We start from the raw sequence: 14,163 nt of genomic DNA on the forward strand, positions 1-14,163 counted from the left end.
GATATTGCTACCTACATCAATTGAAAACCCAACTATACCGTAGAGAATAACATAATTATTTATAGCAAAACCTGATTCCACAACCACATTTCAGCGACGGAGTACAGACCAATAAAAAGCCCAAAAATAACAATTGAACAAGTTCGTAGACGAGATCTCCAGATAACAAACAAATGGTTCCCCTTTACGAGAAAAATATTAGGACATCAGATAGCCAAAACTCCAATAGACATCCCTTGCAGTTCCAGTTCATCCCCAATGGAAATCCAACACTGCATATAACAACCACGGTAATAATAATAGAACAGGTATTATTTAAAAAAAAAATCAAATTAACATAACATATTTATGCAAATAACTTTCAATAAAAACATCAAACCCATCTGACTGGTTACAAATGAAGCATCTGCTAATAAACACGAACGACTACTACAACAACGAAAGAGAAAACATTAATCACCTTGCACTACTCTTGTCAGATCTTATGAAACAGATTAAATCAAGCAAAAAACAGTCGCCAGAGGTACATGTAAAAGGCAACCACAGAGAGCACGCTGAAACGAGAAGGCAAGTCTTGGTCGCCAGACATGATAAACATCACAGGTAGAGCTTAAATTGTGTGTCCATCATAGCAGAACTGAACATTATGAGGCAGAACTGAACACGCCAAAACACCGTAAAATGCCTGCTGAAAGCGATGGAACCTTGTATGAGTGGTACTAGTTTCTTCAACATTGCCGCGCAGTGACCATGCCAGGAAGATGGTTCCATCAGTCATATCCAAATCAGAGATACACTGTAAATATTTGCCTCATATTCCTGCAAGTAATGAAAATCATCAAACTTAATGCGGCTAAAATAAAAAAACTCTTTAATTAGCATAATTTACAGATATTAGCGGAAATTTCCCTCTATAATAAAATAATTGACGCGTCCAAAAGCAGCTCCACCACAAGACCTTGACAACCAACATAAAAGAATAATCTTCCACCGCGGTGCTCCAGCTGGTACATTTCACATCCAACAAAGCGAATCTTCACAACAATAAAGTCTCATATGCTAGGTACAACAAGCTTCATCCCCTTACAATATACACAAATACAATACCTTCAAGAGTACAACAGCTGCTAACCCCCACCAATTAATAGACATCAAAAATCATAAACTAAAATGGTCCAACAACGAATATCAGGACCAAATCACACAGAAGAAAATGGAATTCCTTTTGGACACACAACACTAAAATTGCACATAACAAAATAATTGATTGACAATCTCACAACACCTTAAAAAACCAAAAAACTGAACTATAAAACAGGTAATAATATAATTTATTTGCCCGTCATATTCCAGACCATAATTTATAGGTTCTTTACTCTCAATATACCCATGCTAATTTCACATATTTTCAGTTTATTAGATAAGAACTGAATGACAGCCTAAAAATTGTGTATGGCTATGCTATACTAGAACATAAAATTTGGCAAAGATCACAGTGAAGAGATCGCAGATTGATAAAATGTTAGCCACAATGTATATAAGATTTAGAATGATTATTAAAATATAAATCAGTATGATTACGTATAATAATTTAGACTGATTAGGAATGACAATTTAGACTGATTATGTATGATAATTTAGACTGATTAGGTATATAAGACAAGAAATGACGTGGCCGATAAACAGGGTTTTTCAAAGTGATAATCAACTTGAAAATATTCTTAAAAAGTGATTTCTTAGAGCCAGTAGACAGGTAAGTTCAAAATGATATAATTAAGACAAATGTTACTAATAGTCATTTTGCGTGATAAAGTGGTTGGTCATATATCCGATAAAAGATTGTGTTTAAAATAATATACGCAATATGGAAATAGACTTCTGATGAGCATTGTTAAAAGAGCCAATATGTAAATGTGTGCTGAGATAATTAAAAGTATTGTCATACTACATGCGATGCCTGTTACCATTCTTTATGTACTAAATGAGCCAAATAAGAGAAGACAAATTAAACTTATGTGTCAGTGGATTGTACCTTGGGATTGTTCCTTCGCGAAGAGTGCCCTGCACTGTGTGCTGATCAATTTCAAACTGTGTGGGGAAATCTATATTGCCTTTAGACTGTAAGTGGTTGCATGTTTGGCATAGAACCAAACAATTCAGTCAAGCAGCAAGAAACCAAAGAGGGAAACACAGGAAAAAAAAAGGCAAGAACACCAGCAAGGGGGAGAGCCGGGGATAAAAAAAATAAAACCCCCGTACCATCTCCCCCGAAAACAAAAATAATAATAATTTTATTAGGGTTTTTGACCTGCCATGCAAGCGCACCTGACATGGCAAAGGTCGATCACAACCACACAGCGTAAATTCATCTCTCACATCTTAACCTCACAAATCTTACCTCTCTTTTTTTTGCTCACTATCACATAATTTTTTCCATAACATTCTTTTCCAACGCCACAATTTTTTTCTTCCTCACAACACATAACTTCTTCAAAACCATAACAACGATAATAAAACAATACTGTGAATAAATTACCCAGCATAAGTCAACCTTTGTCTAGCTTACTATAATTCCTGCCAACTATTAACAGCTTCTATGATCTACCGCACCATAACGATCTCGATCCCGTCTCATAAGGCAGCTTCAGCAGATCTGATCTGATACGCACAGGTAGGGCAGACATAAAATCCGTCCATCCTTCGTCCAGATCCAAAGACCGTTTCCAGAAACAGCATAAGCCTGCACGTGTGAAAGTAGAACAATAAGTAAATCATTGAAAGATTAATAAATCGATCGAATATACAGACCTTTTAAAAAAAAAAAAAAAAACAGCTAAATCTTAATTTAAAATTATTGAATAGATATAAAGAGATTCTTGGACATACCTAGATCTACTCGATTGGAAACAAGACTGTCCATGGATCATGACCTCGCAAAAGCGGATCAAACGATCTATTCGTGGACATACCTTGATCTGCTCGATTGGAAGGCATGACCAAACGATAGATCATTTCACGATGTGTTCAGATCTATAAAGAAATTTGAGAGAAACAAAAGCAAAAGAAACAGATCTGATAATTAGCATGTCCTGAATAGAGAGAAGAGAGCCGACTGAAATGAGGTATCAGGGTTGTTGTGACTTATAGTACATGAAAACCGACTTAAATTGGAACCCTAGATGATCCAACGGCTTTTATGATTTGACGAGTTATATGGTGGACGGTTGGATTTGCGCGATATTAGTAGGTATCTGTCTGGCTGTCAGTAGCGTGTTGTAATTGACAAGGTATGGACGGCTATTATTTCGAGGAAGGTTCTCGATGAAAATGATTTTTTTTTTTATTTTTCAATTGGACGAAAAAATCAAAGCTAAACACCTTGTTTGGCAACTTGACCTTATGTAATCCATACACGTTTAACGCTACCACCTTGTTTGCCTACTTGGCCTTATGTAATCCATACACGTTTAAAGCTAACACCTTGTTTGCCTACTTGGCCTTATGTAATCCATACACGTTTAAGGTAGTGATAATGATAAGATAAAAATAGCATTAATATGAACCACAACGTTATGAAAAATTTTAGATACTAAAATCTAACAAATTTTTTTTTTTTTTTTTTATATATATATATTGAGGGATTAAATTATTATTTTGTTATTTTCCCGTCTAAAATAATATAGTACATGGTACTAACCCTATTTTAGTATTGTATACTTTTTCTTTTTTTTTTTTACTTTAATTTAATTATTGATAAAAATATTGTGAAAACCACCATAAATTTTTATGTTAAATAATTAAATGCTAATTGTGTTAAGTATCTCTAACAAACAAACCTAAGTTAAGCATATGAGTATATATATATTGTTAACTAATATAATATTAGAATTTATTTAAAATAATAAGTTTTTCTTAAACTGTATATAAGTTTTAGGTAGCATTTGCTTCTAGGTCATAAAAGATAATACCAATAATCTATCTTTTAATTCAGTAATTACTACATTTTGGTGTCAAGTAATTAAAGATTCCAGTAATCGATCAATATCAATAATAATTATTGTAGGTAATATAAGGGATAATTCGATTTTCATATGAAATGATGTTATTTTTTTATTACCGGGGTAATCAACTGTTCATACCAGTTTTACCCTTAACTAATAAATATTTTAGACACAAATGCCCTCATATGTCTACTAAATAACAATTAGTCAAAATGTGCGAACTGACTTCTTTAATCTCATATATTTATTTTTTGGATAGAAATACCCTCATTATTTACATGGACAAAACCTAAAATATCCCTAGCCATCCAAGACAAATGTCGACTGTCGACCACTGGCAGTAGTCGCCAGAACAACACACGACCGACCAGATCTAGCTGGTTGTGTGCCAATCTAATCGTTTATGGCCAGATCGAAGGCTGGAAATGGCCAAATGGTCGTGGATCTAACCGAAAATGATCAGATCCACAACGGCGAGATCTGTGGCCGTTTACAACCATGGATCTAGTTGTTAATGGCCATAATGGATTTGGCTTTCTGGCCAAATCGATGCACGATTGGCCAGATTTGGTTGGTTGTGCGTAAGGGTGTTATCGAGCCGAGCCTTCGGCTTAACGAGCTTAGCTCGTGAGAGGGGAAGAGTAAACGAGCCTAGACTGAGCCAAGCCGAGCCATAAATTATATGGCTCGGCTCGGCTCGGTAATGGATTAGGCATATTTCGAGCCGACTCGCGAGCCATCTCCAAATAATTTTTTTTTTTTTAATTTTTTTTACAAAAATTCGCTGGGCAGCAGTCTGAGTCGTCTGACTGCCCACCTCCATTTTCTGTTGTTTAAATTATTTATTCTTTTATCAATAAAAAATCAAAATAATTTTTTTAATATTATTTTCTTCATTCTTCAAAGGCAGAGGGCTCTTCAAATTCTGTTGGCTTGCGTTTCTTTGTTCTACAATGTTTGAAATTCAAATAAATGCAAATCATAATTTAACTTTGTCTGGGCAGCAACCATCTCCAAATAAAATTAAAGAAACCCCAAACAAACAATTAAATCCCAATCGACCGGTTAAAGTCCCCTACTGACCTATTAAAGTCCAACGACAATCCGACGAAGATGATGACGAACCGACGATATCCACTTCAGATCTAACGATGATGATGACGAACCACAATGTCCACTTCAGATCTGACGAAGATGATGACGAATCGACGATATCCACTTCAGATCTAACGAAAATCCGACGAAGATGACAACGATGATGAAGATCCAACGGCTGCCAAAGGTCCGACGAAGATGAACAATATCCGGTGAAGCTGACGAAGATGAACAAGATCTAGCTGAAAATCAACACTTTGGGAGGAGTTTGATTCAAATTTTACGGCAAGGGTTCACTGCTGACGGAATTTTCGAGATTTGGGAATTTTAATAACGGGGGCCATTTTGTTATTTTTTAAAACTTGTTTGTATTATTTTCAATTAAATCCCAATGGTTTAGAAATTCTCAAAAAACCCCCGCTTTTTCGAGCTAGGCACGGCTCGCGAGCCTGACGAGCCGAGCCTTGTATGGCTCGAACTTGGCTCGTTTTGTCTCACGAGCCGAGTCGAGCCGGCTTGTAATCAGACGAACCGAACCATTAACGAGCCAGACTCGAGCCGAGCCCAGCCGGCTCGCGAGCGGCTCGGTTCGTTAACCAGCCCTAACTTGTGCGTAGTCCCAATGACTGTCGTCATCAGCCAACAGTCGTCTTAAATGACTAGGTGTATTTTGTTAAATTTTAAACTTTTGTTGTTTGAGTGTTTAGCTAAATTCTCAAATATAGGGGGTTAAAAATAATGTTCTAAATAATAATAATAATAATAATAATATTAACAAACAAGGACAATTCAGTATAAACTCTTTCGATAATATTTTATTCCTTCCAACCAAACATATTAATTATTTATACTCACCAATCTAACCAAACATATTAGTATAACATTCCCTCATTAATCTTCAAGATAATTTATCTCAGTAGTGAAAAATTCACGCTACCTTACTATATTTACAAATTACGTGGCATCATTACCTACAATTTTTTGTTTTAATTTTCATACTCAAGACTTGACTTCATAAGTTGATAGTGAAATTTTGTACCATAAATTAATTTAATCAAACAAAATTTTACAAAATTTGTTGGTTAGGTCCTCAGGTTTCCCAAATGGGCAGTATATTAAAAAAATACCCATCCGGTACAATATACATGCAGTAAAAGCTCTCAATAATAATACTTTATATAGGAATAATCTATGTATAGTCATAAAAAATAATAGTCCCAACTTGGGATAGTTATAAATAAAAATAAACTCTACATTATAATAAGTTATAATTTTTCTAATTCCCATTTTAAGAAAATTGCCTCTGTAAAATAATAATTATTTGTATAGTGCAAAAAAATATATGTTACGTTAAGGTTTAAGATAAAATAAAATATTTATTTAAAGTTGTTTAGGACAAGAATTTATGTTTAAGAGCTATTACCGTATCTTTTAACTAACGGGTATAGTACGTAAAACTCACTAGCATGAATATATTGTTGAAGCCAATATATTTCTAGTTTCTCAAGCATGTTTAGAGCTTATTAACACGAAACTTTTTATATTTCCGTACTATCATCTTTATGATTATTTCTTTTTTATTTTTGTCTAATTGCAATAATAACTACTAAAACAATGAATTGAAATCCTAATACATACTATTAAAACGTGAATTATAAAATAAGAAATCAAAATATAATTATATATCTATTAAGTTATAACCTCCTTATAGTAATAAATTAGTTTGATCTCAACGTTATGATACTAGAGAGATTTTACTATATATATTTTTTATAATCGGGTTGTCTAAACCAGCTTGTGTAAATCTCAACTAATCATTAGATTCATTGAATATCCTATATGTCCAATAGACAAATAAGTCGCATACATACCTCAAAATTTTTATCATTTTGGACTTTATCACTAAAATCACACAACAAATCCACGGATTGCGTGGATTTTGATAAGAGAAATTAGTTGGGAGACTACAAAAAAAAGAAAATTAGAGTTGGTTTAGATTAAGATTTAGCTGAGGAAGTGCAAAAATCCCATTTGTTAATGTTGTTTTATGATCTTAATTACTGATGGTGCTGATAAACAACCTGACGTTAACCAAATGAGGAATTGCTTGTTACCCATATTTTGATTGATTTGATTAGTTGATACTCACTCTCCACCCACTGTTTTTGTTTTCACCTGCGAGGTTGTGAGTTCAAAATCCAAAACACTGCAATCCCAACCCAGTTGTTTCATGCTGAGATTGCCCATGAAAATTTTTTAGTTGCTTCATAGTTTACCTTCCTCATGTATGTGCGTGGAGACAAAAACTCTTTTAGTCCACACCCTAATTGATGCTATTCTTTACAGGCAATAAGTCCAACTCATTCCACCTACTCTCTTATGTATTGGACACCTTTTTTCTCTTAATTTTAACCAACCTTAGACCAAATTACCTTAATAAAAGTTATTCAAATTTTTGTTATTTTATCATTAGACCACCTAGTGGTGGTTACTGTTTGTAAATTCTCTTCTTTCTTTCTTGCATGTGCATTACCCATCTATATATCCGATCTGAACCATCATGGATATATAAAGAGAAGAAATGGAATGAGGAGATGTAGGAAATATGCTAGTAAAGAAGGCTTGAAGCGGAAGCTCTTTGAAACATCAGCAATTGCTTGGATTAGAATCAAAGTCAGGACAGTGGAAATGTAACAGAGACCCCCACTCGCAGATATAACTGACGTTCACGTCAATCTTCCCATGTCAATATTTCAAACATCATTTTATTATCGCGTTGGACTGGACTTCCCACCACACCCAACTTTGAAAGAACCTTCCCAACTAGAAAAGGAATTACAAACATTCTCATTCTCATCTTCTCTTCTCTGCACTAGCAATATTCCTAAAACAATGTAATTAAAACTCATTATGCTATTTTTGGGTTAAACAGATAGGAACTTAGAGATAGGAACTGGGTTCCCGTTTCAGCTCCAAGCACGAGATGGCGAAGAGATCAGACTTTGCACAGAAGCTGTTAGATGATCTCCGGTTGAGAAAAGAACGACTGGCTGCCACTGAGAGTTCAAACCGAACAAATAACACAACAGTTGCAGGTAAGTAATTCTACAAATCTTTGCATTAGACACCAAGAAGAGAATGCATTCATAGGACAACTTCATATTGAAGTTCCACGGATACAAGAATCTTAACTTAGCTTTTCTCAGGATCATGATTCTTGTTTCATGGCTTCAAGCAAACTAGAAAAGTAGCCGGTACCATTTACCTTTTAGCATGTAGGCTAGAAGGATCATATCGAAATTCAAAAGGGAAATTAATTCTTTTACATGTTGCATTCTTACTCTTCAGTCGACATATATACGTAATAAAATACTGAGAAAAGCTATCTCTTAACACAAATGGTAAAATGTTAGATTGTGTTTCAGTTTACTAACTAACAAAGTCGGAAGGTTTCAGAAATAGTACTTTGTTCTGGAACTCTGCCTGAAAAAAAAAAAAAAAGAAGAAGAAAACACCAGCAATAAAATCGGCTAGTTTTAGTCAAAAGAAAATTAAGAGAGGAAAAGACTGCAAATGTGACTTTATTAATTATAATGTATTGACACTTTATTGACTAGATGTACATCGACCAAGATAATTTCTATGATTATTTTATAATGAAACTAATGTAATAATTAGATGTTCAATCACAAATAGAAATGTTTAATTAAGTGCAGCGTTTGTTCTGCTGTGTGTAACAGATGCATATTCGTATGCAAAGAAAAACTACCGAGGATCCAGAGATTTCAAAACAACTGAAACTGTAAGTTTTCAAAGCTGAACTTTGTTTAATTTGTTGATATATATATATATATAAGACTTAAATACAGGGAATTAACTTTGTTAAGTTACAATTTATTGTTTCCAACAGACTGGTTTAAGACCTGGGACCCCGCAGAACAGGTATAAAGGAGGCAATAAATTCACCACTGGTGAAGCTTCTCAACAGGTTGTTCCTTTTGGGAGAGGCCAAAGCACAGGAAAAATTGGAGATTTGTCTATGGCTCTGGCTTTTGCCCTTGAGAATGGAGGAAAACTCAGCATGATGGATTCGTCAGGCAATAATTCAATTCTGGCATTCTTGAATCAGATTGGCGGGCGATCACTGGACTATGAGAAGATGGGAAGAAGAAATAGCATAGACAGGCATCAGTCTTCAACTAGCCACTTCCCTAGCCTCTCTCATCTCCATCTCAAAGAGATATCAAGGGGGGCTCAAAAGTTAAATCAGATCCTTACAGCATGCTCTAATGGCCTGAAATTTGATAGATATTCAATGGAAATTGGAAATGAACTACTGAAAGGGGCCACAGATTTGGAAGAATCATTGCGGATGCTTATAAACCTGCAGGATGCTTCGGAGTACATGAGCACCCCACGAAGAAAAAGTCGGATCACTTTGCTTGAGGAGGATGAAGATGAAGATGACGATGCTGTTAATTTGGCTGAGCAGAAGCAGCTGGCTCGGCCACAATTTTCATTCGACAAGCCCTCAAGAAACTATCATGGCACCCAAGATGTTGCAAGGAATGATCTCAAGCTGAGGCTGGCAGCTCTTACTTACCGTTCGGAAGCTACTAATTTCATCTATGAAAAAAAATCAGCACCTCACAGGCAATCAGTTAAGAGTAGCTCCAATGTCAAAACTCCAGCTTCATTTTCAGAACAGAAAAACTATTCAAGTTCTTCTCAATCCAAAATGGAAAAGGCGAGAATTCCAAATGTAATTGCAAAATTAATGGGGCTTGATGAACTTCCAGAAAATGTAGAATCAAAGCACGCCATACAGAAAGACTCAAACCTCTTGAAGAAAACTGTGCAGGGAAGCACCAAGAAGGCCAAAAAGAGGACAGAAGATGCTGAGAATCTGGTACACTTAACGTCAAAGCAAAAGATGATAAAAACCAACAACATTCCAGCAGTTCAGAACAGTGTTGCATCACAAGCAGAAATTGAACTGGCTGCCCGCAATGCTGGCTTTCAGGTGGTAATTCATGGTGGAAAGTCACCCTGGAAGGACTTTGAAGGTACAAAACCAGTGACAGGATTTGAAAAGGCCAGTATCAAAGTAGACAATCAGCAAGGCAATATCACCCCATTGAACCATAACATTGGAAACCAAAAGGATAATCATGAAGAGCAAAGAGAACATAGAGGTGCAGAAAAGAGCAAAATGAAGGAACCAGTTTTAAAGGATGAGCTGCAGCGGATGCCACCTCAAACACATAAAAGGTCAGAAGCGATAGTTATGTCCGAAGACAAAACAGGGTTGAAGGAAGGTGCGCTTCGAAGAGAAAGCGTTTACACAAACAAGCTTGTAGCGGGCACTCGGCAGAAGTCTCAAGCCAATCTCGGATACCAACAACCACACATGCTCCGGAAATCAGAGCCTCTAGAAGAAAAACAGCAAGCAGACGAGAGGGGACAACAGAGTGTAAAACAGAAGTTGCCAGCAAGGAAACTAAAGGGAAGTGAATCAATGTCCCCTGCTTTTTCAAAATCCATGCATGCTGAGATTAATTTGCAAAAGAAGCAGTCACATATAAATCATGCCGCAGTTAGTAAGAAAAATTTCACAGAAGCTCCTGATGCAATGCAATCAGAAAGGTTTTCAGATGGCAGACGTCAAGAAGATCTGGTCAGTAACAAGAGTTCTGCTAGCTTAAATGTCAACACAAGAGGCCCAGTGAGCGGGAACTCAAATCAGGATACATCTTCAAGAGAGCAAGAATCTAAACTAGCAAAATCGAAAGCTGCCGTTCCACCAATTATGGAAAAGAAACCTGTTCATGATCCAGGCACCTGGAACACTGAAAGCATTAAGGTGCATAGAAGAGAGACTCCTCGAATGATCAATGAAGTAATGGTCAGAAGAGGAGGTGCCCTACAGAACTCTGCCAGGGCACAGAAACGTAAAAATTCCATTTTGCAAGAAGTGAAACAGAGAAAGAATGAAAAACTCCGTGTCCCCAGAGAAGCAAATCAAACAAGGATTGGCAAGTCCAAAGAACCTGAAGTAAGCATCATTAAAACAAGAAAATTAGTTGCTAGCATAGAACCAACGGCTGTTGCACAACAACAGGAAAGAGAAGCTCAGGAGGCTCCCACTTTGCACAGTCCTACTGAGCATGGAAGCCAAAGCGCAAAAGAAACACAGACTCTAGTTCGGAATGACAGTGTCAGTCCATCTTTACACCAATTTTGAAGTTATTATTTTCGTATATCTCAAAATTCTAATTTGAGTTTCATGAGGAATATTTATTGTGTTAGGATTAGAAACCACATTCGAGGTAGAAAAGTAATTGCTTGTTTTGGGGGAGTCATATTGGTTTGGTGTGTTGTTACCTGCCATACTTAAATAGGATTTTATTTTCTCGCAGCTATTTCACATTTTGTTTTTTGGATGGATGATGTGCAGTGCCAGCAGACAGACTCTACGGTTATGAGTGATCAGCAAGGTGGAGAACCACTGCTTAATGGAGGTGTAGAACAGAAGTCTCACATTACTGAATCTAATCCACCAAATGGTAAGTACAACCTCGTAGTTCAGTTTCAAATGTGTTTCCCCACAAGACGACGTGTAGTGTATCTTTCCGGACGAAATGTCATCTCATGAAACAACAGAAACGACATTAGAAGTGTGGAATGGAAAAACGTTTGATAGTCAAAGCTCTTTGTTTTAATTTTGCAGGGAAGCATCAAGGCAGCACTGATATCGCTTATCCCTCACAATTGGTGTACCAGAAAAGTTCTAGAACAGAAACAGCAAGGCCACTAACAGAGGGTGAAAATCATCTGAAGCAGATACTGATTAAAAGCCAGATATTTCTTAACACTGCAGAGGCTCTCTTCAAACTCAACATTCCTTTTGACATTCTTGATGCCGGTGGCCCTGACTGTCAAGATGAGGACAGCAAGCTCATATTAGACTGCGGCTATGAAATAATGAAAAGAAAAGGAAGAACGCAAGAGCTAAGCGTTCATCCTTTTATTAAAGTATCAATCTCTGCAGTGAAGATAAGATCCTTGGACGACTTGGTTAGACAGTTAACTAAAGACTTTGAGAAGTTAAAATTCTACGGTGGGAATGTGAATAGTGAAGTCATTTTGGAAGAGTTTCTGCCTAAATTGCTTGAGAATGATGTCTATAACAAGGACCCAGATGTGAATTGTATGTGGGATTTGAGTTGGAACGAGATGATGTTTGCATTTATTGAAAAAGATGATGTTATAAGGGATGTGGAGAGATTTGTTCTCAGTGGACTCGTAGACGAGATTACCAGAGATCTTTTACAATTCCAAATTCCAGCGTTTTGATGTGAACTGATGAAAAAAACACGGGAAAATAATTTGGCTCTGCATTGCAGTTTGTAAAGTAAACTGAAAATTTTCATGGGTTATTTTTTTTTTTTTTCCATTTTCCCGAAGGTAATATTAAATTTGTGTATATGCCAGTTTGAATTTTGATCATTGTCCATATCAAATATACCATATCTATGAGCATAATGTCGCATTAGGGGAAATTTTGGACTTATAAGGGGACTCCCTCTATTTTAGATATAAAACTCCCAATCCTTAATAATGGTATCAGAGTAAACGCAATTCATCTTTTGGTGTTCCGTCATACTCACACGGTCACAAACCCCACATTGAAAGGGGAGAATGACATTTTCCCATCCAAGGTTTGGCGAAACGACACTTTTCCATCCATCAAGTTTCAAAAGGACACTTTACCACCCTTCGTTAAGTTCTACTATATTTTCCGTTAATATTTTACTGAAAAGACAAAAATACCCTCAAATATTTTACTTTATAAATTTTTTATTATTTTTTAATTAACCAAAAAGTCAAATATTAAAATTCAAAAAAGAAAAAATAGTTAACCCTACTTGAAAACTTAGGAATAATACTATAAAATTGTTTAAAGTTAACAAATCGTAATATTTATTTATAATGTCATCAATATCACATCACTATTATTTATAATGTTTTTTATTTTTAGTAATTAACATAAAAAATCAATATTCCTAATTAATTAAATAAACAAAGAGAAAAATATATTTTTATACTTAGACTAATAGATAATCGAATAAAGACTTTAAATTAATTAAATTTTAATTTATAATAAACTATTTAAGGATATTCTCATTTTTTTAATCAAATATTAACAAAAAAATATTAACAAAATTTAACAAAAGGTGTGAAAATGTCATTTTAAAACTTGATAGGTGAAAAAGGCTCCATCAGACCTTGGGTGGGAAATGTCGTTCTCCCCATTGAAAGCTATCGAAGTAAACGAGATCTGCCTTTCAATGTCCTGTGACACTATCACTTTCCCACATTAAAAGCGCTTAGGACGGGAGTTCGATAAAAGAGCGAAACTAGTACTAAATATCATTGCCTATATCAAACCGTGTTTAGAAAATATTGGGTCTATTATGTAAACTTATCTTCAATTTAACTAATGATTGAGGGCTATCTAGCAAAGAGACGAGAGACATTAAGTATTACTCAACACTTTACTAATAAAGTAATTAGATTTTTTTATTTAAAAAAAAAAAAAAAAGTGTAAAAAGCCTTTGTAACGGATATCTCTGAACAACACTTTAGATTTAGAAGTTGGATTTGAATTTGTTTTATTTGACATACATAAATGATGAAACCACTAGCATAAGATGGTCAATAAAGGAGTCGTGATGAGGCCTTTGATAGAGTGGGTCTCCATAACATCTTATTTAAAGATGAAACTAAAGATCATGAGCTCAAAATTAAATTATTAACCCCAAGAGTTGGTCGGGTGGTTAAAGAGGTTTACTTATTTCTTTGAGTTTGGGTTCAAACCTTGGATCCACTTACCATAATAACATTATAGTTTATCTGATCATTTAGACTTGTAAAATGTTTAATAGATTCCGAAGATTAGTTAAGGTGCACGTAAACTGACTCGAACACCCCGATTATCCAAATAAAAAAAGTTTGGTCAATAACGGCAACCAAGAAGAAAGCTTAATTTTGAAGGTATCAATCA

At 35.3% G+C, this 14,163-nt stretch overlaps 1 protein-coding gene and 1 long non-coding RNA gene across 2 annotated transcripts; one reads left to right on the forward strand and one right to left on the reverse strand.

The window, feature by feature from the left end:
* Positions 1-2,081: 2,081 nt before the first annotated feature.
* Positions 2,082-2,954, reverse strand: LOC116119407. Its single transcript, XR_004126395.1, has 2 exons — positions 2,887-2,954; positions 2,082-2,740 (listed from the first exon to the last, which is right to left on the reverse strand). It is a non-coding gene; the product is annotated as an uncharacterized LOC116119407 (long non-coding RNA).
* Positions 2,955-7,982: 5,028 nt separating this feature from the next.
* On the forward strand, positions 7,983-12,452 carry LOC116119450. Its single transcript, XM_031405399.1, has 5 exons — positions 7,983-8,191; positions 8,837-8,898; positions 9,007-11,313; positions 11,554-11,662; positions 11,827-12,452. Exons 1-5 carry the CDS (start codon positions 8,080-8,082, stop codon positions 12,450-12,452), a joined length of 3,216 nt encoding a protein of 1,071 aa, XP_031261259.1. The 5' UTR covers positions 7,983-8,079.
* Positions 12,453-14,163: the final 1,711 nt, after the last annotated feature.

This window comes from Pistacia vera, unplaced genomic scaffold, assembly GCF_008641045.1.
Source record: "Pistacia vera cultivar Batoury unplaced genomic scaffold, PisVer_v2 Contig89, whole genome shotgun sequence".
Taxonomy (NCBI): Eukaryota; Viridiplantae; Streptophyta; class Magnoliopsida; order Sapindales; family Anacardiaceae; genus Pistacia; species Pistacia vera.